Source organism: Rissa tridactyla, chromosome 4 (assembly GCF_028500815.1).
Source record: "Rissa tridactyla isolate bRisTri1 chromosome 4, bRisTri1.patW.cur.20221130, whole genome shotgun sequence".
Taxonomy (NCBI): Eukaryota; Metazoa; Chordata; class Aves; order Charadriiformes; family Laridae; genus Rissa; species Rissa tridactyla.
In genome coordinates, this window is record NC_071469.1 from 90787096 (window position 1) to 90811106 (window position 24011).

General features: G+C 45.4%; 1 protein-coding gene across 2 annotated transcripts; it reads left to right on the forward strand.

The window, feature by feature from the left end:
• The first annotated feature begins 61 nt into the window (after positions 1-61).
• On the forward strand, positions 62-20775 carry KLHL36 (kelch like family member 36). 2 transcript variants are annotated; one of them, XM_054200735.1, is made up of 5 exons: positions 62-366; positions 5001-5082; positions 8927-10000; positions 10874-11031; positions 17354-20775. In XM_054200735.1, the coding sequence occupies exons 2-5, from the start codon at positions 5023-5025 to the stop codon at positions 17907-17909; spliced, it is 1848 nt and encodes a 615-aa protein (XP_054056710.1). In that variant the 5' UTR covers positions 62-366; positions 5001-5022; the 3' UTR covers positions 17910-20775. The 2 variants fall into 2 exon arrangements, with proteins under 2 accessions (XP_054056710.1, XP_054056711.1); XM_054200736.1 differs by lacking the exon at positions 62-366 and adding an exon at positions 4545-4733.
• The last annotated feature ends 3236 nt before the right edge of the window (positions 20776-24011 follow it).

Here is a 24011-nt window from a genome sequence, read left to right on the forward strand (position 1 = left end):
CCCGCCCCTCCCGGCCCCGGCGAGGGGGTTTCGGGGTGATGCAATAGCCCGGGGACGAAGGGGGGGGAGGGGAACAACCGGGAGGGAGAGGGGGGGACACCTGTCTTGAGGATGCAAAGCCAGGGCGCTGCCCGGGCAGGGGGGCGAGGGGCTCGTCCCGGCGCGGAGGGCCCTCCGCAGTGATGCTGTTTTCGGCCGCCGATATTTTTCCAGCCCCCCCCTCCCGATGTTTTTCCAGCCCCCGACGGGCGGGAGGAGGAAGGAAGGAGAAGCGATGCGCAAGATGGAGCAGCCGCTGCCTGCGCGGCGGGGCCGGGAGCAGGGCCGGGCGCACGGGAGGTAGCCGAGCCGGAGGACGGAGAGCAGGTAGGCGAGGGGAAGGCGAGGGGAAGGCGAGGGGAAGGCGAGGGACCGGCTCCGGACGGGGGGCTGGAGGCCGGGATGCGGGGCTGCGCCGGCCGCGCCGGCCGGGGCAAGGGCAGGAGCCGGGTAAAGCGCCCCGCTGCTTGTGAGGCTGCCGGCCGGGAGCATCGCCCCCGCGGCCGCGGGTGGGAGCTGGGACCGCTGCCGTCTCCATCCCTGCGGGCTGGCCCAGACCTCTAAGGGGGTCTGTGGGGGTGACTTGGAGTGGTGACAGCTCGCTGCCGGTTCAGGTGTGTGTGCAGGCGCTGGGTGCCTGCGTGTAGGTGTCCCTGTGTGTGTTTTACCCCGTTTCAGATGGAGCGATCTCCCCCTACCGGGCCGCCCTTCCAGCACTGCTAATGTGTAGTCAGTACACTAATGAGATATGCCGGGTTTTAGGCAAAAGGATAAGGGTTGTCTGTAAGATTGCACTTCAGTCCTATGTCCACAGAAATAGAGTCAGGTCCTTCGCTTTGCAGAACTCAGCCTGAAATAAACATCAGCAGATGTTGTGCCCCAGGACCGGAGTTTTAAATACCAGTCCTTGTGCATGTTAGTGGGTTTCTACCCTAATGCCGGGGGTCTGGATACTGCAAATTTAATAAAAACTACACTTCATGATAAAAAGTATCACATTTTGTTTCTTTTAAAGTTTACAGTGGGATGTTCATTATCTATTTCACGTCATTACATTGTAAACATGAAGTCAGAACGGTGAGAAACCTTATTACCACACACAGGTACTCAGCGTTTTCAGACATCTCAAGGAACAAGATCACCAGAGCATGTGCTAATTGTAAGGTACATCATTTACTGCCATACAATATGAAGCCCTAATCCTGCGTGCAGCTTCTTCCAGAGTAAGCCCTGAATGACGTGAGGTTCCCTGTAGCATCAGGGCCCAAAACATGAGCGTATTGCTGCAGTGCATCTCTGGGATGTAGGTGAGGTCATAGGGAAGAGAGAAATATTTCTGAAGTCAGTGTAAGTGCAGGACACGGCATCTGGGTGAATCACACTCAATATCTCTGTAGACTGCAGGCTCTAGATGATAATATAATCACACGTTAATAGTTCTGAATTTCTATTGATTTTCTTTTGGAACTGTCTTTAGGAACAGTTTTTCTTTTTTAAAAGCCTTTATGCTGATCATTATCTGCTCATAAAAATACTTTTTTTCATAGTCTGCATTTATCATCCCTTGGCACTACTTTGCTGCTGTTTAGACCTGTAACAACTGCTGGTTGTCCTTGTCTCTTCAAGCTTGTTCCTCAGCTCCTGATGTTACAGGAGAAAATCTCAACTTTGTCTAGGTCTCTGTGACCCAGTGGCTGGAGCGCTTGAATTATAGTCATCAGTAACTTCATGCCTCACACTTCTAAGTGCCAGATTCAAGCCTCAGAAACGTCTGACGCCTTCATGGGATCAGACCTCCTCTCTTTGCTTCTTTTCCTTGTCTTTGACATATTTTTACGGATTTTTTCTTTTCACACGTGGAGGAATAAATTTAGTGCTCGGTTTCATCAGGCTGTAATTGGAGAGAGGAAAATACCTACTTGTCTGGCTTCAGTGAGCTCTGGTTTGCTTTTCGTATGGGAGTTTTGAGACCTCCACCTTCCACACACGGGTCTTTTCATGCTGTGCAGGAAGATGTCACTGGCCTGGCAGAAGCATCTGTCCATCTCACAGGAGTCCTCAGAGAGGAAGCACAGACAACAGAGAAAGTGAGAGGACTTAAAAGACTTGGACTTCCTCAAAAAAGTATCTCCAGCAAGCATGAAGTCTTGGATATCTGGACTGACCTTCAGCTGTCTGGACTGTACTAATGAGGTTCAAGAAGGGCCTCAGAATGGGTAGAGGGAGCAGAGCAAACAGGATGGCTCTGCAGAGCTGTGGTTCCACAGGAGGCTTAGCTCTTCTCCTAAAATATATTGCTAGTGCCTTGCTCCCGTGGCTCTTTGCCATCACACCTTTTGGCTTCTTTTCTGGTCTTTCTATGTGGCTGTCCCCAATCCTGCTTCTCTATCTCTGTCTTTTCTGTGCAGGAGCAGAGAAAATAATGGAGAGAACAATACCCTCTTTGAGGAGAAGACTGCTGTAAATTTGCAGATCACAGGTAGCAATAGGGTTGTCACCAAAGTAGTTAGTCTACTGAGAGAGTCCAGGAATTGCAGGCCTTTATCCTGGGTCCCCATTGTCACAAGGGCTATAGAAGAGACCAAAGCTAGCAAAAAATGTTTCTCATTTTTGGACTAAATAATCAATTAGATTAGTAAAAACCCATCATCATCATCTCTGGTTTCTCTGGGGTGGCTGAAGAAGAGCAGTACAACCAAGGACTTGGGGGTACTGGTGGATGAAAAGCTGGGCATGACCCGGCAACGTGCACTCGCAGCCCAGAAAGCCAACAGTATGCTGGGCTGCATCAAAAGCAGCGTGGCCAGCAGGGCGAGGGAGGGGATTCTGCCCCTCTATCTGCTCTGGTGAGACCCCACCTGGAGTACTGCGTCCAGCTCTGGAGTCCTCAGCACAGGAAAGACATGGACCTGTTGGAGCAGGTCCAGAGGATGGCAATGAAGATGATCAGGGGCTGGAGCACCTCTGCTGTGCAGACAGGCTGAGAGCGTTGGGGTTGTTCAGCCTGGAGAAGCAAAGGCTCTGGGGAGACCTTACAGCAGCCTTCCAGTACTTAAAGTACTGAAAAAGGAGTTAAGGGAAAGATGGGAACAAACATTTTAGCAGGGCCTGTTGTGATAGGACAAGGGGTAAAGGTTTTAAACTAAAAAAGGGTAGATTTAGACTCAATACAAGGAAGAAATCTTTTACAATGAAGGTGGTGAAACACTGGAACAGGTTGCCCAGAGAGGTGATAGATGCCCCATCCCTGGAAACATTCAAAATCAGGTTGGACAAGGCTCTTAGCAAACTGATTGAGCTGAAGATGTCCCTGCTCACTGCAGGGGGCTTGGACTAGATGACCTTTAAAGGTCCCTTCCAACCCAAATTATACTATGATTTTGTGAAGAACAGACACAGCCAGATGGATGCTACTGCCCCAGCGCCAGAGGCGTTACCTGCAGTGGAGCGCTAGATGGCAGCTGGGGTAGGTGAAGGTGCTGCCACCCCAGGAAGCCCTGGCACGGTCCACTTGTTTGTATTGCTGCTAATCCACCCTGTGCACATCTTCTTCTGCCAGTGACAACTGCCCTGTCACCGTGTGGGACATGTGTCCAAGCTGGGCTGTCCTCAGTGAGAGCAGATGGAGCTTGGACACATGGAAATCTTGCTGGCTTCTGCTGTCCTGACGACAGCCTCTGGAGGTCTGGCTTAACAAAGGGGTTTTTTACCTGTAGTGTTTTAGTGAAAACCATTGCACCGAAATGGGACTGAGTGGAGTCTGCGTAGAGTCTTTGCTTCTTACTTCATCCCTCAAGGAGATGGCCTGTCAGCCCTGCTCTTCACCAAGATGCTTTTTATTAACTTCTAAGCCTCCTGGGCCCTGATCGATGAGAAAAAGCCCTAGAGCAGCACACGTTGCTCAAGAGGTGCCAGTTGCAGGGCTGGGCATTTTTGAGGTCAGATAGTTTCACGTCCAGGTAAGCAAGATGAGTCGGCGACAGGGCTTATCGCTGTCCCTTCATGCACACACACACATTGTGCACATTTGTCACCGCTTTACACAATAACACCAAGCGTCCCGCGCTGGCTCTGACACCCCCATGACACAGAGGTAGCGATGGCTGCACGGCCATGGATGCCGGCCGTGCTCTGCGCCCCGGCCCTGTGCTCCTCGCCCTCCCAGCACCACCTTTCCCGGCTGCCGGCAGGGAAAGACCCCCCCGCCAAATCCCTCCTGGAGGTGGAGGGGGGGGGTCCCCGCCGCCGCCCCGGCAGCGATGTGCCCGGCCGCCATTTGCGGGGCGAGCGGCGGCGGCGCGGCCCGGCCCCGCGGCGCCTCCCCCGGCCCCACCGCCGGTCCCCGCCCCGCCGCGGTCCCTCCCCGCTCCATCCAGCCGGCGTTGCCCGCGTTCCCCCCGGGGAAGGGACGCAGCGCCCGCGGGAACCCGCCGCGGGGGACGCTGCGGCTGCAGCGGCCGGAGGAGCCGCTTGCCAGGCCCCTTCCCCCGGCCGCCGCTGTCGCCTCCTGGTGTTTGTTGCCGTTTTGCTGGTTTTCCCCCCACCTTTTTTCCGGCTGATGTAGCCCGCGGAGGATGCGCTGGAGCGGAGCCGGGTCTCGCCGGCCCCGGGGGGGGTTCGGGCTCCGAAGCGGGGTCCGGCTGGCGAGGAAAGGGAAGCGATGGTAGCCCTGGCAGCCGTAGCGAGGACTGGCAGTAAGTAAATAATTTATCATCAATAATATACGCGCTGGTCTGATGATAGCACATACCCGACTTGTTGACACAACCAAGCGTTAATAACAGGAGAATTCTTGCCATTTTCATCAAGGAGCGAATTTTTATTTTTAACTCAAACGTTTTCAAGCTGCAGATTAGCGCGTGCAGGTGGTCTCAATCGTGTTGTTTATTCAGCACAATATGGTATTTAGCCCTCCGAAAGCATTGGTATGCTGCTAACATCTTTCTTTGCTTTTGTTCTAGAGGTACTGTGGATCAGCCTGTCATGGAGGGAACCAGGCAAAGCAGGATTTGTCGTCCCCACAAGATAAGTGAATCCTCAAAGGTTTGTACGTTTTGTGTTGCCTACCAAAAAAGCAAGTTACAGAAAAAACAAGAAGGGGGGGGTTAAAGGTTCTCCTTTGGATGGGCTGGTTTGGAAGAATGTGACTATTCTGAGCTCTTAAAAAGAGGCATGAAAACGGTGGTCTACCTGCTCGAATATTTTTGATAGAAGAAGTTGATTCCTAGTGATTAAAAAAAAAAAAAAAGCAGCAGCAGCAGCAAATGGGCATCTGCTCATCATGACTCATAACTTAAAAAGGAAACCCACATAATCGCAGCACAGTATTTTCTCTACACCAGAAATTCAGTCATTAAATACGACGTGTTTATTTGGGGAATTTTTTGTACTGATCCATCTCATAAAATCCAAGCTAGTTACAGGAGCAAAGCTGGGATTATTCCTTAGATTTAGTCTTTGTTTTATATAAACTGGGAGCCTTGATTCTGCAAACAGTGGTTATTCCAATGAACTCGAGACTTTTTCTTAGGTTTTTGAGGTTAATTTTCTTTGTATAGAATCTTTGTCTGCACAAATACATTGATTTTAGTTGTGAATCCATGGAAGTCTATCTTAGGTAGCTCTTTATGCAGGTCATCATAAGATGTTAATAAGATGTTAATATCAGCTGTAATTATTATGTTCACTTTGTTTCATAGCAGTGAACAGCGAGTACTAGGTTACAGATGCTGCAGAGCAAGTACCTTGTGCTACCAACAACAGCTAGAAGAGAAAAACTTTTCAGTGCCCATATCTGTCTTCTCAAAGTTGAATGAGACAGATCTCATTTTCTTTTGCATTGCTGACAAACAGTGGTACTGCATTAACAATCTGAAAGAAATTAGATCTTTGAATCTGAAAGTAATTAAAATACTGCTCTGATACAATTGAGAAAAGATAAATAGGACTAATTTTTAAATGCATCCCTACAAATATATTCTTTCCCTAAGTGCTGATCCTGTCTACCATTTAAATGGTTTAGTCTGAACGTAATAATAATTCATTGCATTAAAAATTAATTAACTTGACAGCATTGTTTTATTTTCTTGCTTAGACAGCAGCTGTCGCTATCTGTTAAACTTAGAATTAGTAGATAATGCTAAAGCTGTTCTACAGAATATAAATAGCTTGAGAAAGATGTTTGTGTTTAGTATAAAATTAGTCTTGGTTTTGAAACGTGCAGCTATCAGCTTCTGTTATTTGCTCACTGAACGGATGAACTTGCGAAGTGGCTGCAGTATGTTAATGTATTGCGAGTCCATCCAATGCCATACGTAACGATGTTATGCTTGATTTCTGAAGTAGCGGCAGTTCTACATGGCAACAAGGATTTTGGGAGTACAAGTTGTCAGGCATATTTGCGGTCAGGATTATGCTGCTGACTCGACAGCCAGCTGAGTAAATAGGCATCTCTGGCAAATCTTATATGCGGGTGTAGTCTTGTATGCACGATGGGGGTATTAGAGAATATTAGAGAGAAATGATCAGCCAATTTACAGAGACGAGACGGAGTATGGGTTTGGTTTAATCCAATAACTGTCCCCCATGATTCAGAAGAGGGTGCTGTAAGGTGTTAGTTATTGTCTGCTCATCCACTATCCTTTGTCAGAGTTGCCACAAATGTATGCTTTGTCCTTTGCCATATTTCCCACCTCCTCCATCCCCTGGTCTTTGTGTGGGCTCCTGTATGATATCAGCATTTCTCAACCTCAGAAAAAAGAAGATTAAAAACTTAACAGTCCTTATACCCCATGGTTTTTTTCTGTTACAGATCTCTGACAGTTTTATTGTTCAGTGGAAGTTACTTTGTTGTCTATGCCATAGATCCCATTTTAAGCTCAGAGATACGGTGAGGCCATGAGTGTAAGGCAAATTAAAGAGTTTTGGCCCAGAATACTTATAATTATCAAAGCCTCTTCACTTAGATTGGTTTAACTGTACACTTGCATGTACAGAGTTACTCCAACAGAAGGCTTTTTGGCAACTTAGTCTCCATTGTTTAGAAAAGAGTGTAAGCAAAACTAAAAAGAAACCACTGGGATATCACACTAAGAGCAGCACATTTGGTTATTAATTTGGGTCTCATCTTTGGTGGACTGCCTGTCGCTATACCACCGGCTGCTAAAAGGCAGACGTGGGAGGTGAGGCTCCCAAGGTTGGTATTAGCTCAGGATGATTGGCTGCCATCACGTCTGGACAGTGGTGAGCTGCGTGCGTTACCTCATCCTATAAAAGTACAGTTACCAAATTGTGTACACAGAGTGCATATCTCGAGTGAGGGTTGCAGGCAGGGGAAAAGCCTTGGCTCTAGGAGGTGAACCTTTCCCATCCAGGTAGGTAGAGAGATTGTCTCACCATGATTTAACCAACCCATTAATGGCTTAACCAGACAGCAACGATCATGTGCTTTCTGTTTGGGAAACGAGGAAAGCCACAGATAGTTAGGGTTTCTAGGAGAAGCAACAGTTTGGTGAAGGAAAGGTTGAACGCCTGAGAGGCTTGAAGGAACCTCAGGTCATCTGTGGGACTGTTTTCAATGTAGACGTGGCCGGAAACACCTTTTCAGGGTGTCACTGGTAGGAATGCAGTCTGGGGGTGTAGAACTGGGCAAGACCCAGGGTCCTACAGCAGAAGTCTTCAGAGCTAACTTAGGTACGATACAAAGATGTGTTTCCTTTCCACCTCCTTTCATTTCTCTTACATGTTCTTACAGGCTCTGCAACTCTGCCTGTTCTGGATTTGGTAATTAAAGTTACGTATTTGCATTTAACTTAACCTGGCTTTTATTAAGAGAGATCACAAGGTAACTGACTGTACCATCCAGCATGCCATTCCTCCGGAAGAATGGTCCTAAAAGCGGCATCACTTGACATACTGGGGTGACCAGCCCCTTCAGTACGTGTTCTGCAGGATATTCAAGGGGTAACAAAACATTTCCATTTTGGTTCTTCTTAAGACTGGTAACGCGAGTCTCCGAGAAAGAGGCAAATACTCTTTGCTTCAAAAGCTCTGTGGCACGTACAGAACTGGTGGGAAGAATGTCTGGACCAGAGGGATCCCAGAAGAGCACTTAATGGCCATGTTCTGAGGGCATTTTCCCCTTTCTTTAAAAGAAAAATATTTAGTTGTATTCATTAAAACAAAAGCTACCTCGGCTTCTGGAAGCAAGTAAAAGTCTTATGGGAATAAGTTATCCACATGTGTGGCTTTGCACATGAATAAACAGCTATTATTTTTGAATGCAGTGTGTGTGCCTGGAATAATATGGAGAGAAAGACAGGGATTTTACCCTAACGAGCTCAGAAATGCAGACTTCTGAAAAGATTTAAGGCGGGGGGGTAGCTGTCAAGTAAGCACTAACCCAAACAATACATGGGCTGAATGAAAATCTGTCATCTTGCTGCATGTGTATCTCCCACTACAATATTTAGCGAGCAGCCTAGTTGAGAAGAACTCTGTAAGGAGTCATTTGGGGGACAAGTAAGAAAGCAAGTGTCAGCAAGATGTCTCGAGGACAATGAGTGGAAGAGTTTCAGAAAATTGTGCTTGTAGAAATCATCTGGGAAGAGGTTTAGATGCAGCGTTGTGGAGGAGGCAGAAGTAAATTATAATAAAAAAGGGGAGCAGAAGCAGTAAAACTCTGCATAGTCCTTTCAAAGTGAAGGTGAGGAGCTTGGGCTCACTATGTTGCTTGCCAACTGTTTTAAGTCATAATTTATTATAAATGTACAGCACAAGTAAGCTTTCTCTCTCGTGTAGGACTACATCTAATGGGAAAACACTTCGTGCACACTGAAATTTATCTTGGTGAAGATAACATCTGCCTGATCCTGTTTGTTTATTCCAGGTGTACAGGTGGGATGACCACTCCAGTCTAGTTCTTCAGAGCCTGAATGAGCAGAGGCATCGAGGCCTCTTCTGTGACATTGTCCTTGTGGTGGATGAACAGAGAGTCCCTGCCCATCGGAACCTCCTTGCTGTTTGCAGTGACTACTTCAACTCGATGTTCACCATTGGCATGCGAGAAGCCCACCAAAAAGAGGTTGAACTTTTTGGAGCCTCTTACATTGGTCTTAAGGCTGTGGTGGATTTCCTTTATGGCAGTGAGCTGTCTTTAGATGGAGGCAATATCGACTATGTGCTCGAAACAGCTCACCTGCTGCAGATCTGGAAGGTGGTCGACTTCTGTTGTGAGTACCTGGAGAATGAAGTCAGCGAGGAGAACTATTTGTACCTGCAGGAGCTAGCCTCAATTTACAACCTGAAGCGCCTTGACTCCTACATTGATTCTTTCATCTTGCAGAACTTCGGCACGCTGTCTTTCACCCCGGACTTCCTGCAGAACATCTCCTTGCAGAAGTTGTGCCAATACCTGGACAGCAGCAACGTGCAGCAGGAGTGTGAGCACGACTTGCTGCAGGCTGCCTTGCAGTGGCTTACCCAGTACCCGGAAAGGGAGAACGAAGCTTACCAGGTTCTGGATAACATTCATTTTCCCTTGATACCTAAAAGTGATCTCCTCCATCGAGTCAAGCCTGCTGTCTGCTCTCTTCTTCCCAAAGAAGCAAACTGTGAGGGGTTCATAGAGGAAGCGGTGAACTATCATAACAACGTCACAGCTCAGCCAGTGCTGCAGAACAAGCGGACAGCCCTGCGGACCTGCGAGGAAAGGCTCCTTTTTGTGGGTGGGGAGGTTTCCGAACGGTGCCTGGAACTGAGTGATGATACCTGCTTCTTGGACATCAGAAAGGGGCACTGGGTAGCAGAAACCCCTCTCCCAGCCAGGCGAAGTCACCACTGTGTCGCAGTCTTGGGAGGCTTCATCTTCATCGCTGGAGGCAGCTTTTCAAGAGACAACGGAGGGGATGCAGCTTCAAATCTCCTATATAGGTATGATCCCCGCTGTAACCAGTGGATAAAGGTGAGACTTAAGCTGTATTATTTCTCTGTTTAAAGTCCTTAATGTTTAAAGTGTTTTCTTATTTTTGGTGGAAAGACAGGGCTTGTTAAAATAGCCAATGTAGCAACACTTGCAAATGGCAAACTGAGTTATTTAAATTGAAAAAGCAGCTACTTAAATCCTTTGTGGGAATGCTTAAGTTACACACGCGGCAAAAGACTTTGGGGCAGATTTTCAGCTTCACTTGGGAATTGAGCATCTCATCTGTGAACTTCCTGGTCAGCATCCATCTGCAAGTCTCAAGATTACTTTTAGGAATAATGCTAGACTGGACTTACAGACGTGATTGCTTAGTTTGTCTTTCTCAAGCAGTAGCACATCTAAGTAAAGAAAAAAAAACGGTTCTGATGTAAAAAGAAAATGTCTCTGACACTTGCCAAATGTCTATGTGCTAAATGTCTCTTAGAACAAGCTATTCACTTCCAGTCCTCCTGTAAAACCCTGCGGCCAGTGCAGGACCTTTAAAATATTACGCTGTTCCCGTATTTTGAACCAATCGTACTGTGTGGTTCAGTTGTGTTTCTGAGTGATTCCAATTTATGTTTCTTGCAGAGTTTTGGAAGGAGGCCCATGTAACACAAACCTTTACAGAATGACCTGTCTCTTACATGCTTTCTGTTGCCCCCTTTTTTTTTGAAAAGGCGTGCTACGTAACATGCTACTGCAGAAAAACTTACATTCATAAGTATCTTATGAATATAATGGATGAAAACCAGTAGCTCTCCTTTTCAAATAAGTGGGAAGGAGGAAATTCTATCTTCAGAAATGAATATACGTTAAGTCAGCTTGCTCACCAGACGTTTGAAGATGTCAGCACGTTATTTTTTTTGACAGGTTGCCTCCATGAGACAACGCCGTGTAGATTTCTACCTGGGAGCTATTACCGACATGCTGGTAGCTGTTGGTGGCAGGAATGAAAATGGGGCACTTTCTTCAGTTGAGACCTACAGTCCTCAGAAGGATTCATGGTCCTATATAGCAGGCTTGCCAAGGTAACCGAGATGTTTGGAAAGTTATCCCGTGTTTGAAGAACAGTAGTAGAGGGAGCTTGTGTGACTTTAGCTGATGAATGTGTATCCGTAGAAGGGAGGCAAGGGGATATATCACCAATATGGTATCAGCAAGGAACAAGCCATATCGGCATTTGGTATTTGAGCAACCATCTCTTCCAGGCAGCGTGCCTCCTGTCAGCTTGGTTGGTTTTAATTTTGGTCCTGAGGTACATCTGAAGGATGGGAGGAAGAGCCCTTGTAATTTCACTCAGCTATTCTTAAAATGTTTTTCCTGATGTCACTTGGAATTGAGTCTTTTTGGAGGCACTTTTTAGATCTTGATCAAAGGCTTTTGTAATTTATTTGGCCTTACTTTGTCACCTTGTTGTGATTGTTTTCCTTGCAAGGTGTTTCTCTCTGTTTGGCTGCTCAGGTTGGCTGTTGCAGATAAACCGCATTTATCTGTATTGTAAATACAGATAACCCGGGTAAACGTGGCCTCTCTTTCTCTCAGTCTGAGTTAAAACTCAGCTGCTTTACTTTTGAGAGGCTTTCATACTGCAGCTCTTCTTGTAACAGCCAACAGGACACTGCTTCTATCTTGAATCAATGTTTGAGTAGTGACTTCATAAGAACGCTACGATAGCATTTCATTTGCAAACAGCTATTCAGATTTAGTAATATTTCACATTCATGGAAATTACAGGAGTATTGGCTATAGAAATGGTATTTTCATGGTGTCTGAAACCTGCAACTTCAGCAGCAGCGCTCGCTGTCTTAGCGGCATCACAAATAAGATAGCTGCAATTTGATTTGAGAGTTCAGGGTTTTTTTCCCTTATTCCCTTAGCTGCAGAGCCATAGGCAGCCAGTGATGGCACAGAAGCCTGTTGCCCAATTCTATTTTGGGCAGGTGCTGCAATGCGAGCCTGATCCAGGCTAACAGCTGGGCTCGAGCGCTCTTCAGAAGCAGGATGCTTTTTTCCGGTTGATTTCTGCTCGCATAGACAGATCTAGCAGTTGAGGCTAAACAGCACAATCTTGCCTGGGAAGCTGTGCTTGAATGTCTTCAGTTCCTAAGCCCTTCTGTTAATTGGGGTGACCTGTGAGATACCAGTAACGTCTCACAGGAATCATAGCGCAGCTTTTTTTTTTTTTCCTTTTTGCTTATTTTTAAAAACATTTTTCAAAGAGCTATAGATGTGACCTGACTGCCTTGTATGTTATTCCAAAACCACTCACAGTGGAACAGGTATGGATTTTTTTTTCCCAGCGTATAAGTGGTCCTGGGGAAGCTTGCAGACTGTAAGCTGTCCAAAAAGGGGTGTTTTTTCTGCAAGTTCCTCCTGCTGCTTGTGGGTTGGCTTTGGGAATTTTGCAGCTGCAGCGTTTAAAAGTGGACTTTGATGTGGGGGGTGTTCATTTTTTTTATTTGATTGCGTAGCTGATCCGCTTGGACTAGGCAAAAGTCCCCCTTATGGGATAGACTCCGCTCACATTGACTTAGCTGTTTGCGAAACTGCAGGGTTAGGCTGTAACACGACGACTATTTAAGTTATTGCCGCATCCCAAAGAAATAGTTCTGCGCTCTCTCCTCCTGCCTGCACTGTCCTTGTCCTGTGCTGCTCAGGTGTTTGTGCAGCTGCGTAGTGAACTAGGTAGTTTCACGCTTTTCTGTAGCTGCTCTCTTGCATCTTAATATGTCTTCAGTTAGATCTTAATGGACACTTAGTACCTTCAGGTTTTCTGTCTTTCCAGCCCTCTTTCTCCTGTTTGAGAACTCTTGCGTTGGGCAATATGTTGTTAGCTGGTTTTCTGTGCAGAAGGAATAAAAGACAAAAAAAACCTCATGCAGGTTGCAAAAGGTAAAAGTTGTCGCAGAGGTGACCAACAGAAAGAGACCTTTCTCAGTGCAGGGACAAGTGAGCGCTGCTTGAGCTCAGAGAGATGTGACTCTGGCAGGTGTGGGTGGCTGCCAGAAGGGATCTGGGCAGTCCTGATGTCCTTCAGATGGATTTGCTGACAGTAGAGGAAGGATGAGAGAGAGTTTTGTGATCTATTCAAGACTAGAAGAAAGCATGCTAGCTGCAGTTTCTTCTGTGTACTACTGTCTTCCCTTCAAAATACTCTTGATCTGATCTTTGCTTTCCTCCCCACCACGTGCTTTCGTTCCTCAAACTGATTTTAGTTATTCTTTTTAACCAAATAATGTCTTCCCCAGCCCTATTCTAGCAGCAAGTCTCTTCTCCTCATGTAGAGGAAAATCAGAAGCTCCAATCCTCTGTTTCCCGATCGCCTGATCAGGCAACATGTCCCAACAGAGCTGCCTTGTTTCCTGCATTTTCCTGTCTTCTTCCCTCCGAAGAGAACACGTGCAGGATTTCTGTCCTCTTGGGTGCATGGCCGCCAGAAGCAGGCTCCCTGCCCATGGCTCTGGTGGTGTTTCTGACTGCTCTAAGCCAGCTACTGCCTGGAAGATTATTCCCTGGAGTGGTAGGCACACGCTGAGCTCATTCTGGGGTGTAGGCTTGCATAGCTCCATTTGAGCTGTGCGGGGTTGGACTCTCAGAGGTTATATTTGTTAAAGCTTCTGCTCTGAACGTGCAGAAAATGGTTGTATCTTTTTTCTTCCCAAGGGTTATAGCTTGCCATGTGTGTGGAGATTTTCAGGGGAAAGGCAACGGTTGCGTCCTTGAATACACGTCTCCTGTCCGCTGCCAAATCTGGTGTCCGTGTTGCTGTACGCAGGCACAGTCACGCTCCTCTAAGGAAGAGCTTTGCAAGCTCTTTTTTATCTCTTCTTTCCCTCGCCCCCTTCCCAGCCCATCATGGTCAAAACAACGCATCATTTTCCCTCACCACTTTCTTGGAAGGAGCTGAGCTGTTTTGACTGAAATAACGCTGTCTTACTGAAGAAGAAAACACAGCTTCTTGAGGCAGATGCTTAACGTGGAAGACTTCAGCCAAGCTATCTACAGGGTGGACCTGGTCCAAGTTTGCTATAAGTGAATTTTGCCCGACTCTCATTCGAGTCCTTGGTTGTGGGATACCTTTCCCATTCTTCAGAGAGGTCCTGTATTTTTTTCACCATTTTCCCAGGCTCTTTGGGAGCAGTTGCTGCCATAGTTTCTAGCCCGGAAGGGAACAGCGGTGGCTGACAAGCTTGGCAGAGCAGAAGCTGGTGCAATGTTGAATAGACCATGAAAAAGTCTGCTGCAGACATCAGGGAAATTAACTGAGCGTCCCTAGGTTAAAGTTTGGCAGAACAACTGAAAGCAGTTGTATGAGGAAATGTGTTGGAACAGGTTAACGAATGATGGTATCTGCTCTACCAGTTGCGTCATGAATAATCTCGCAGGGTTGCAACAGGTGGACACCGAGATTCAGAGCAACCACAGCTCGCCTGGACTTTGGTTGGAGTAGGGGATTCCCAAAGCTCTATGGGGTTAGGCCAAGTGTTTTTCTGTTTAAGAAAGTAAATGTTAGATTTTCTAGCATTTACTGAATGGTGTTAGTGTCAGAAACTGTAGTTCTTGCAGCATTGTGCCTAGGTAAGTTATTCAAAATCGGCAGCTAGCTCTAGCAGATGTTCTGGATCGAAACTTCTTTCTCCTTAATGCCTCTTTTTCTGGCCAGTCTTATAGATAACGCTGCCAAAACGCTTGACGCTTTCTGTTGGAGGGTGCCAACCCAAGCTATTCTGTGATTCTACGTTGGAAACCCCTGTATTGAGGCGTCCTGTTCTGTTGCACATTTAGAAGTGGCCCTGTTTAGACCACAGGGCTTGCAGAAAGGATTCTTATTGATTGTTTTCAATTTGTGCATTATATTTCATGCAGTTTTCTATTCATGTGAAGCCCGGTATGCGCAATTTTGGATGAGCTTTTCAGAAGTCAGGCAAAGTGCAACACCTCCAGCGTATTTCAACGGGTAATCTCCCTATATTGGAAAATAACAAATTGATGGTCGATTTGATGCTTCAAATATGATTGCCTCTTTCAAATTACTCTTGCAGCTATTGCTGTTCACTAGACATACCTGTTGACTGAGGCAAAAAGAAAGAAAACCATCAGTGTTCTTTCTGTGGCTGTCTGTGCTAGGCTGCTTGCATGTGCTTGAGACAAAAAGTCTGTTGCTTGCTTACTTGTAGAGAATTCCACTTTTCGGTTAGTGTAGGGAAACGTTTAAACACAGCCTCTGCAGTGGAGTGCACTGCACGTCCGGCAAGTAGCTTGCTGGTTACGTGTGGGTTTAAAATCAATTGCAGTTTGAGAAAGCAAATGAATTCAAGTTGTCCATCTTACTTCCCAGATAAGTAGTCTACTTCTTAAGACCCATTCCTGTTTATATAGAGAAGCAAAGACTCTAGTAACCAGACCGGGTGCCGCTGGAGACGTATGCTCCCAGTTCTTGTCTGTAAGAGAGCACAAAGCAAGGTAGAGCAGCGTTTGTGTACACTCCGCCTGCCATAGCGTTTCTGGCAGGTGCGAAAGCCGGAGCGCGGGTGCTCAGGGTATTTCCTGTCAAACAGAAGCACCAAGCGAGAGTTAGGTGCTTCCATGGTTAGGCAGATTGTGAGCTGTGGATTTTTTGAGTTGCCCTTTTGGGTAAAGTCTCGTAACTACGCTTTAGGTGCCTGTCTTTTTTTCTTTCTTTCTTTTTTCTGAGTGGCTAAGAAGCAGTACAGTACTGAAGTCATCTCTTCAAGGTCTCCAGGGATGGTGCTCCAGCCCCGATAGTTGCAAGGTCTGTTTTGGCCACGCGGCATTCTTAGGCCAAGCGTGTCAAGGATTTCTCTGTTTCTTGGAGCTGGAGCCTATTAAAATATCTGATTCAGACACTGGTCAGGGATCAGAAGCTTCGGAAGGCATCTAGAATAACAAACATCTTTTAGCTTTTCTCAGAAGTATTGTGCTTTCAGGGTAAATGTGGGTTTTCTTTTCTATTCCACCTTTTCCCTTGGCACAAAAGCGCTTGGCACTTAGGTGTGTGGAAGAAGTTATGATACCGTTTGTGTAGCTGAGACAAACTATTACCATGTGAAATAAAAACAGCTCAAGGTTCTATCCACATTGAGTTTCGAGCGTGTTCAGGCATGGTTCAAAAGCATTCCAGGCTAAAGTAATGTTAACGTAGGTTTGTCTGCCATAGAGGTTGGAGCTGTCTTGAGTCCTTGACTACAAAGGATGGTAGCAGAGGCTCGTGAGGGCAGCATGATGATTTTACTATACTGCTCTGCAGCTCAATGGCTATTAAATTGTTTGGGCTCTTTGTAGCAGTGTGTGAGCCAGTTTGCTGTGGCTGGTGTTGCAGCTACACCTTCTGACGCCCCCCGTGCCCGAGAACAGGCAAAAAAAGGCATGTGCAGGAAGGGCATGTGTTCAAAGAAGCCAAGACTGTCCCTCACCTTAGCATCCCACTTCTAAGAGCCCAAAAGAGTTTGGTCAGGAATATCGTAGTGTGAAGTTAAGAACGGCCTCAAGAATTAGGTTTGTAGTGGCTTTTTTGTAGCTGATCAAAGGGGTTCTCTCTGCCCTGTGGAAAGAGCATGCATGATGTTGGTTTCTACCATGTCATTTTGTCTTATTTCAAACGTGGACTCTGATCTATTGAGGACATGGACTCTGATTGACTGAGGTCTGTTGCCTTGTCTTGGGGTGACCAAAGAAGTTATCACCTATATAGCAGAAGTGGTAGAAGAGGTGGATAGCTCGTGAAAAGGACACTACATGTACCATGACTGCAAATAAACTGGGCTGTGAACACTGGTGGGTAAGAAACGTGATCCGTGATCGTGCAGTGCTGTGGAAGGGGAAGGCAGCAGTAGTTTTCTTGTTGGTTTTTCTTGGTTAATCGCTACTGGTGAGTCTGAGAGGTGTCATGATTATTTCCTCTTTCTGTCATAGAAACCCTTGCTGAGATGTGGATTTTTTCCTCTCTGGCCCTCTCAGACTGATCCAACCCAAGCACTGGAGCAGGAAAATGGGAGTGAAGGCCATGCCAACTAGAGCAGTATGGGTTACTTCTCTTGTATGACACACTGTAGAGGATGCCTTAAAAAGTGATTGTCATACCTTAGCGCTCTGTAGCGACCAGGTATGAAAAGGATGCCTTAAGAAGTGATTGTCGTACCTTAGCACTCTGCAGCGCAGGGTGAGGCCGTATGAATGAGAATAGTTACTGGGTAACTAACAGGATCGGGGATTCTTCTGGCTTTAGTTACTGTTTATATTCTCCTTTAGTAGCAGTCCTTGTTGAATGCTTGTGTATCTTGATAAAATCCATAAGCATTAAGTCGGATCATTTTTGTTTGCCTGTCCTAGGTTTACGTACGGCCATGCTGGAACAGTCTACAAGGAATTTGTGTACATTTCAGGAGGCCATGATTACCAAATTGGCCCCTATAGAAAAAACCTGCTGTGTTACGATTACCGCACGGATGTTTGGGAGGAGAAGAGGCCAATGATCACTGCCCGAGGGTGGCACAGCATGTGCACCTTACAGGACAGTATCTACTCCATTGGTGGCAGCGATGACAACATCGAAACCATGGCTCGCTTTGACATTCTGAGCGTGGAGTCGTACAGCCCTCAGTGTAACCAGTGGACCAGAGTTGCTCCTCTGTTGCAAGCAAACAGTGAGTCAGGGGTGGCAGTTTGGGAAGGCAAAATTTATATCCTTGGAGGCTACAGCTGGGAAGAAACGGTCTTCTCCAAAACGGTCCAGGTTTATGACAAGGAGAAAAATAAGTGGTACAAAGGAACTGACTTACCTAAAGCAATTGCTGGTGTGTCTGCGTGTGTCTGTGCATTGAAACCCAAAACAGAGGACAAAAAGAAAAAGTCGAAAACAAAAAAACATCAAGATCGAGGAAGATGACTACTTCTGGATAACCACCCTTTCATGGTGGACTCCAAAAGAACTTTGTATTTAATCATTTCTATCTAACCTTGATTCTTCTTTTTCTTTTTAAATGGGGGGGGGGGGAGGAGGCATCTTCTGAAGCCTCAGAAAATGTACAGTTGAATGAGGTTTTTGGATTAAGCTCATGTTTAAGGTAAAAACAACAAAAGAAACCAAAAAAACCCTACCCTACTACTATATAAGGGGCGATACGGCAAGAAAGGTTATGCTGCTCTCCTCAGTGTTAAGGCTTAGTCTTTTACTTCTGTGGTTCATGGCATTTCCACATATATCATATTATATCAACCTTTTTAAAATAAGGTTGAATCTGTGGCTGAGATGATAATGTCAAAGGTGAGGAGGCAGAGCAGTAAGTATCTGGTTTGAAGTTACAGAGCAGTTCAATGGAGTTCAGAAGCAACTGCTAAGAAAAAAACAGATCTTCGATGTTGTTGTAAATCTTGAATCTTTGTAACGTTAAATTTCATTTGCAATACATTCTTGAGTTGTTTGTGTCAGATTTCTGGAAGACATGAGTGTTCAAAGAGAGTATCACTTTTGGTGAATGCAGGTCAGATCGGCTTGAAGAGCAAATAACTCCACCATACTCTCAGATTATGAAGACCTTACCGTGTGGCTAAAAATACATGGAATTGACTTGGGCTTGGATTAATAGCATTGTTAACTTTGAAATCTGGGAAAGGTGAGGTGACTTTTGCATCCCTTGTTGTGGCGCTTTTCGTATCTAAACGCATTTTACTTAGGCTTTAAAACATGCCCCAGAATGAGGGGGGAAAAAAGTCTACGGAAGAACTTGAAAGGTGATGTGAGGATTTGGATGGAAACTGTACAATTTGCCTTGGGCTTCCAAACAGATGGAACCGTTAGAGCTCACTGCGAGTTTGGGGTTTGCTGAATAGGGTAACAGTGGGGAGAAACGGCAGGAGGATCCTTCAGGTGAACTTGAAGGAGATGTCCCTCCCCAGCCTTACCAGGCTGTAGAAGCTGAGGTCCACTTCATTTAACTCTAGCCTCACATGGTCACAGCTAGTAGCCAGTGTGAGCAGGGGCCCGTGCTGGACTTCTCTGTTGTCAGAAAGGTTATTAACCCAGGATGATTAATAGGGGTTTGCTAATCCTGAAGAACAGCAACTTGTTTTTTACCTGAGCTCACATTTCCCCCGCCCCCCCCCCCTTTTTTTTTTTTCCAACTTCAAATGTCTTTTCCTAAGAGTAGCCTTTTCTGATGGCTTTGGCAGGGACTCGAAGCCCCGGCTCATGAGGTGTGCAGCCGAACACCTTCCCCAGCCAGACAGGTTCGAAAGGAAGAAACCCAAAATACATGCAGGACTGGGTTTGGGATCCAGACAGTGGGACTGAACTGAAAGTCATCTGTTAGGTCTCTGTGTCACACCATCCTCTGCATACCAAGGGAAGAGATTTCCGACCCAAGTGTTAGTCCACCCTCTACAAACACAGCTGATTCTGCTGCAGATATTAAAATTCCCCGACTGTCTGGCCAGCTCTCAGGCATTCACCCTGGGGCATTGTACAAACACGCCTCCGATTTGCAAGAAGTCGATCACCAGCAATCTGATACAACCATTTCGGTTATTGTAATAATGCCAGGCCACAGATTAATATTCCTCCTTCCCAAAAGAAGAAATTTTTAGAAAGTTTTTAAAAACCAAAACTTTTATACTTTTTTATAACACATTTTGCTAACTCAGTCTCTTGTTTGCCATATATGATATTATTTACTATAGAAGCTACTGCTCTGTAATTGTGACCCCGTTGTTGCCGTCAGGAACTCGTCATTTGATGGGTCTTTTAGCCTTTGTGTAGCTGGTCAGGATGCGGTGCAGCTGTTAGAGCAGCACTTACATTCTCGGCATTGTCCGGCAGTCGGCTATAACTGTGACTATTGTGCGGCCTCTTCCCCGATAGTCCGGCTCGCCAGACGTGCTAATAAACACGCTTTGTTTTCAGCCAGTGGTGATCTGCTGAGTGGATTTCAAGGGCTTTGGTTTAAAGTTCTGCTGGGGAACTGTCGATTGTTGCTGTTATTTCTTCTTCAATCTTTCTTCCGCATCTCCCCTGTGCACCATAGCCATGTATTTCAGATTTGCCTTTTTTTCCATCTGGTGTACATCCAGTTGATATCCTGCTGCCCTTCCCCGCCCCCCCCCTCCCCCCCAACTATTTACCTCAATATTTGGAAAACACTAAGAAAACAATTCTGCACTTAACGTCATTCGAAGCTCTTGTAAACTAAAGAACTCTTAGATATATTACAAGAACACATTTGTATTGAAAGAGGTACCTCTGAATAAATTTCTGGAGTGCGAGGAAGTTATAGGTTTCTTCTACAGTGCTAAAAAAAAGGATTTAAGAAAACTAGTTGAAATTAATTTTGTGAAACTCCGTGAGGTTTTTTTGGTGTTCAAAAAAAAAAAAAAAAGCCTCAGGAGTTAGAGTTTCATTTGCATTAATGGATTTATTTTAAAGCCTTTGTACACTGCATGAGGTAATGGTTATTCTTTTTTTAATCCTAAAAATAAATTAAAATACAAAAAAAAAAAAACCAACAAATCAAACATTTTGGTTATAACAAACTCATTAATGAGTTGTTTGGGGTTTTTTTTGTATCTGAAATCCTTGCTATGTTGACTGACAACTACTTAACTTTTGGGGACATTTTCATGTGTAAGTATAGAACAAAAATTTCAAAGACTTGCTTTGTTTCTGTTAATGGGTTGCTTGTTACTATATCCCCCCCTTTTAATGTGTTTATGTATTACATTAATGTCTGGAAACAATAAATCCAGTTTAGAATATTGTATTCATCACCGTCTGACTTGTGTATTGATTTAGTTGGGGTTTTCCTTTTTTGATAAATTGGAAAGAAGTAATTTTTTATTATTTTTAGGTGGCGGTGATAATGGTGGAAACATTTTAATACGCAGAAGCTAAATGTAACAATATGAAGCAGAAATATAACTTATTTGGCTGAGATCGTGCTCCAAACCAGACAGTCAGAAATGACTTTTCGCATTTTTTACAGCTGTGACAGAAGACTCCATCCAGTTTATACAGTGGTTTCAAAGACAGTGTTTAATGGGGAATAGATAAACAGAGTTATGACTTTGTAACATTAAACTTAATTGCATAGGCAAAATACAACCTCAGTACTCATTGAAGTAAGCTTTATTTTTCCAGGTCCATTTATTGTCCCTTCAAAACCAGAGGCTGTAGGTGAGTATGGGACATCTCTCTTGTTATTAGAGGTCACCAGGGTACCGTACCTGTTATTGCCGTAAGCATTTTTCCATTATTAAAGGAAGAAATGATTACCGTTTGCACTTACAAGGCCCCGTAGTAAATGTCGCTAAAAGTGCAGTCTGGCAGAGTGCCCTTGATTTTGGATGTTGTGTACCCAGACATGGCTTATCGTCGCTCGGGAAGTGCTGGTAGATAGCGGACGATGCTTGAGAATCACTGAAACTCCCGAGTGCTGAACTGCTGTGTGACACTGGTGCGCTGGAGTCCTGCAAAAATGGAAGGGAGAATACATAGGAGATTTCTACTTCGATTTTTGTAGTCGGAGCAGTCCCCTCGGAGAGTAATTAAGATCGTTAGAGAAAAGACCTACCCCCCTGGTCTGTGCTCTTGGGGACTGAGCCTGGCCTCTGCACCTGCGCGTGCCGCTGCCTTCACCTGTACGCTTTGTAAAACATTTTACTGCTTGCCGGGAAGCACAGCTCTTTCTTCCTGCCCTGGGGAAAAATAACTACTGCTCTACCTCATTTTTAAAAAGGCTTCTGTTGCCAAATTCTGAGGAAAGCTTGTTTTACCTGACACAAAGCAGCTACCAGAAAACCTCAGGTTTTCTCTTCCCACACTTCCATGCCGGTATCTTGGCATCGGCATGTCAGGGAGCTGCTGCCTCTAACACTGATGGTAGGTAACGTAAATCCCTCGAGATGCCTTGGGGAAAAATTACACCGTGGTGTGAGATGCAGTTGTTTTGAAGGCTTGAGAAAGAAGCTGGAAATATTTTTGTTCTCAAGTTGAAATCTTAAATTGAGAAAAACGTGCCTGCGTGTCTGTCTTTCTCCGTAAGAGATCAGAGCGCTTTCTTCCAAGCACGGCTCTTTAGGATTCAGTATCAAGTGATAGTGTCTCATGTCTAGAGAATTTAAATAAATTATTCAACCTTTAGTGCTCTTTTTGGGAAACAATTTAGCTTGCAGGCAAAAAAAGGTCTCGATTCTGACTGCGATTCTTACCTTGCTGGTAGGTCTTAATGAAGCTCTGACCAGTCAAAAGTTTCTATGGGAAAAAAGAAGGTAATTATGCCTTCACGATCATACGGCTTTGAGTTGTCTTATGGACCAGGTCAGGGCAGACGCATCCCTGTCCGGATGGAGATGTTGTGTCACTGCGCTGTGCGAGTCAGAGCACGGACGAGCTCCAGTTTCCATCTCCCTTCTGACAGCTCCCTGCTAGGCGAGAGCCACGCAGCCCAGCAGCCGGCTGGCTGATACCACACGCGTTTTTTTGCATCACATAAGCTCTTCCAGGAACTCAGAAAAGCTTCGGGGAAAAAAACGTACCTTTTTTTTTTTATCATGATGGGTTCGGTGACAGAACATGAAAGGAAGGTGAGACTTTTGAGCACAGCATAGCGCTGACTGGTTTTTTTTTCTTCCCAGTTGAATCTTGTTACCAGAATGACCGGAGAGGAAGCAAAGCCCTTATTGTACCTAGAAATTATCAGGATAAAAGTTCTGCATCTCTGAAAGAAAAAGTCTTCAGAGCTCCTAAAGCTCTTAGCACCAGGAGGAAGTTTTACACGGACAGCACTAAACCTGCCGCAGGGATCAACCAGTTCCAGCAGCACTACGAGAAGATATTCCCTTCTGCCCCTGGACGAGGGGGCATGTGGGTCCCACCGCTCGCTTCGGAAAAGTCACATGGATAAATCCTTCACCTCCCGGGCACTGCCAGGAGCACAGGTCTTACGGTCTGGTGAAACCACAAGGAGTACGGCACGGAGGGGTGAGCCGTTCCCAAGCACTTTGCATTTGCAGCAGGAGAAGAACAATTACACCAGGTACTGGTAGGCAGCTGACTTGGAGTGGTTTATTCAGCTCACCAGCTCATGTCAGACAATCCTTTGTTTCAGTTGTTGTTGATAAAGTCACGAAATAATGAAATCAGTACCACTTTATTCTGTAAATCTTAAGAACATGGATACACAAGAAAGAATAATACAGCACCACTTTTTTGAAGTCGGAAAAGCAACATGTTTTTTGGGAGCTATAATTCGTGGCCACTGGCGTAAAGGACAGAAAAAAACCAAAACGGATTTGTGCAATGCAGTGAGCAGTAATGCAGTAATTGACCACTAAAAATGTCAAAAAATGCATGATAAAACAGAACCGAGGTGGAAACTTTCCAGCAGGTAAGTTTCTTCAAAGCATGCTATTACAGGAAAACTTACACAGATTACACTATTACAAAATATTGTGGTAAAATGTTAACAGACTTTACAATGAAAGTGTATTAAGAGGGGATAAAATTGAAGGTGTTTCAAATGTTGCCGAGCTACAAGACAGCGACATCCTTTCTGCCCACATCAGTTTTCACCATCAGCTACGGCTTTTAACAGGACGGGTATTTGAATTAACCGGTTTGCAGGCGAGAGGCACTGTCCTCATTCGTGTTTTCAGCCATTTGAAGGGGCAGCCTTTCCAGCAAAAACAGTCAGTTTACTTAGGCAGTATTGTAGGCAGAAGGGAATTTTGCCTTCAACCAGATGAGCCACGTAAGGGTTTTCACTCCATTATTTACCTTGTAAATTAGACTCCCGAGGGGAGAGGGGATTTCAGATGTTTGAAATGTTGTATGCAAAAAGCCTATACATTTGTCTCCCTTTTTTGTTTCTCTCTTTTAATATTAAACAGCCACTTTCACTGCTAGGTCTCTGCCTTAGGACAGAAGAGCAACACTTGCTAGAAACAAAAGAAAGGGAGCGGCAGCAGGGTGTGTCACCTAAAAGGACAGAGGCTGATA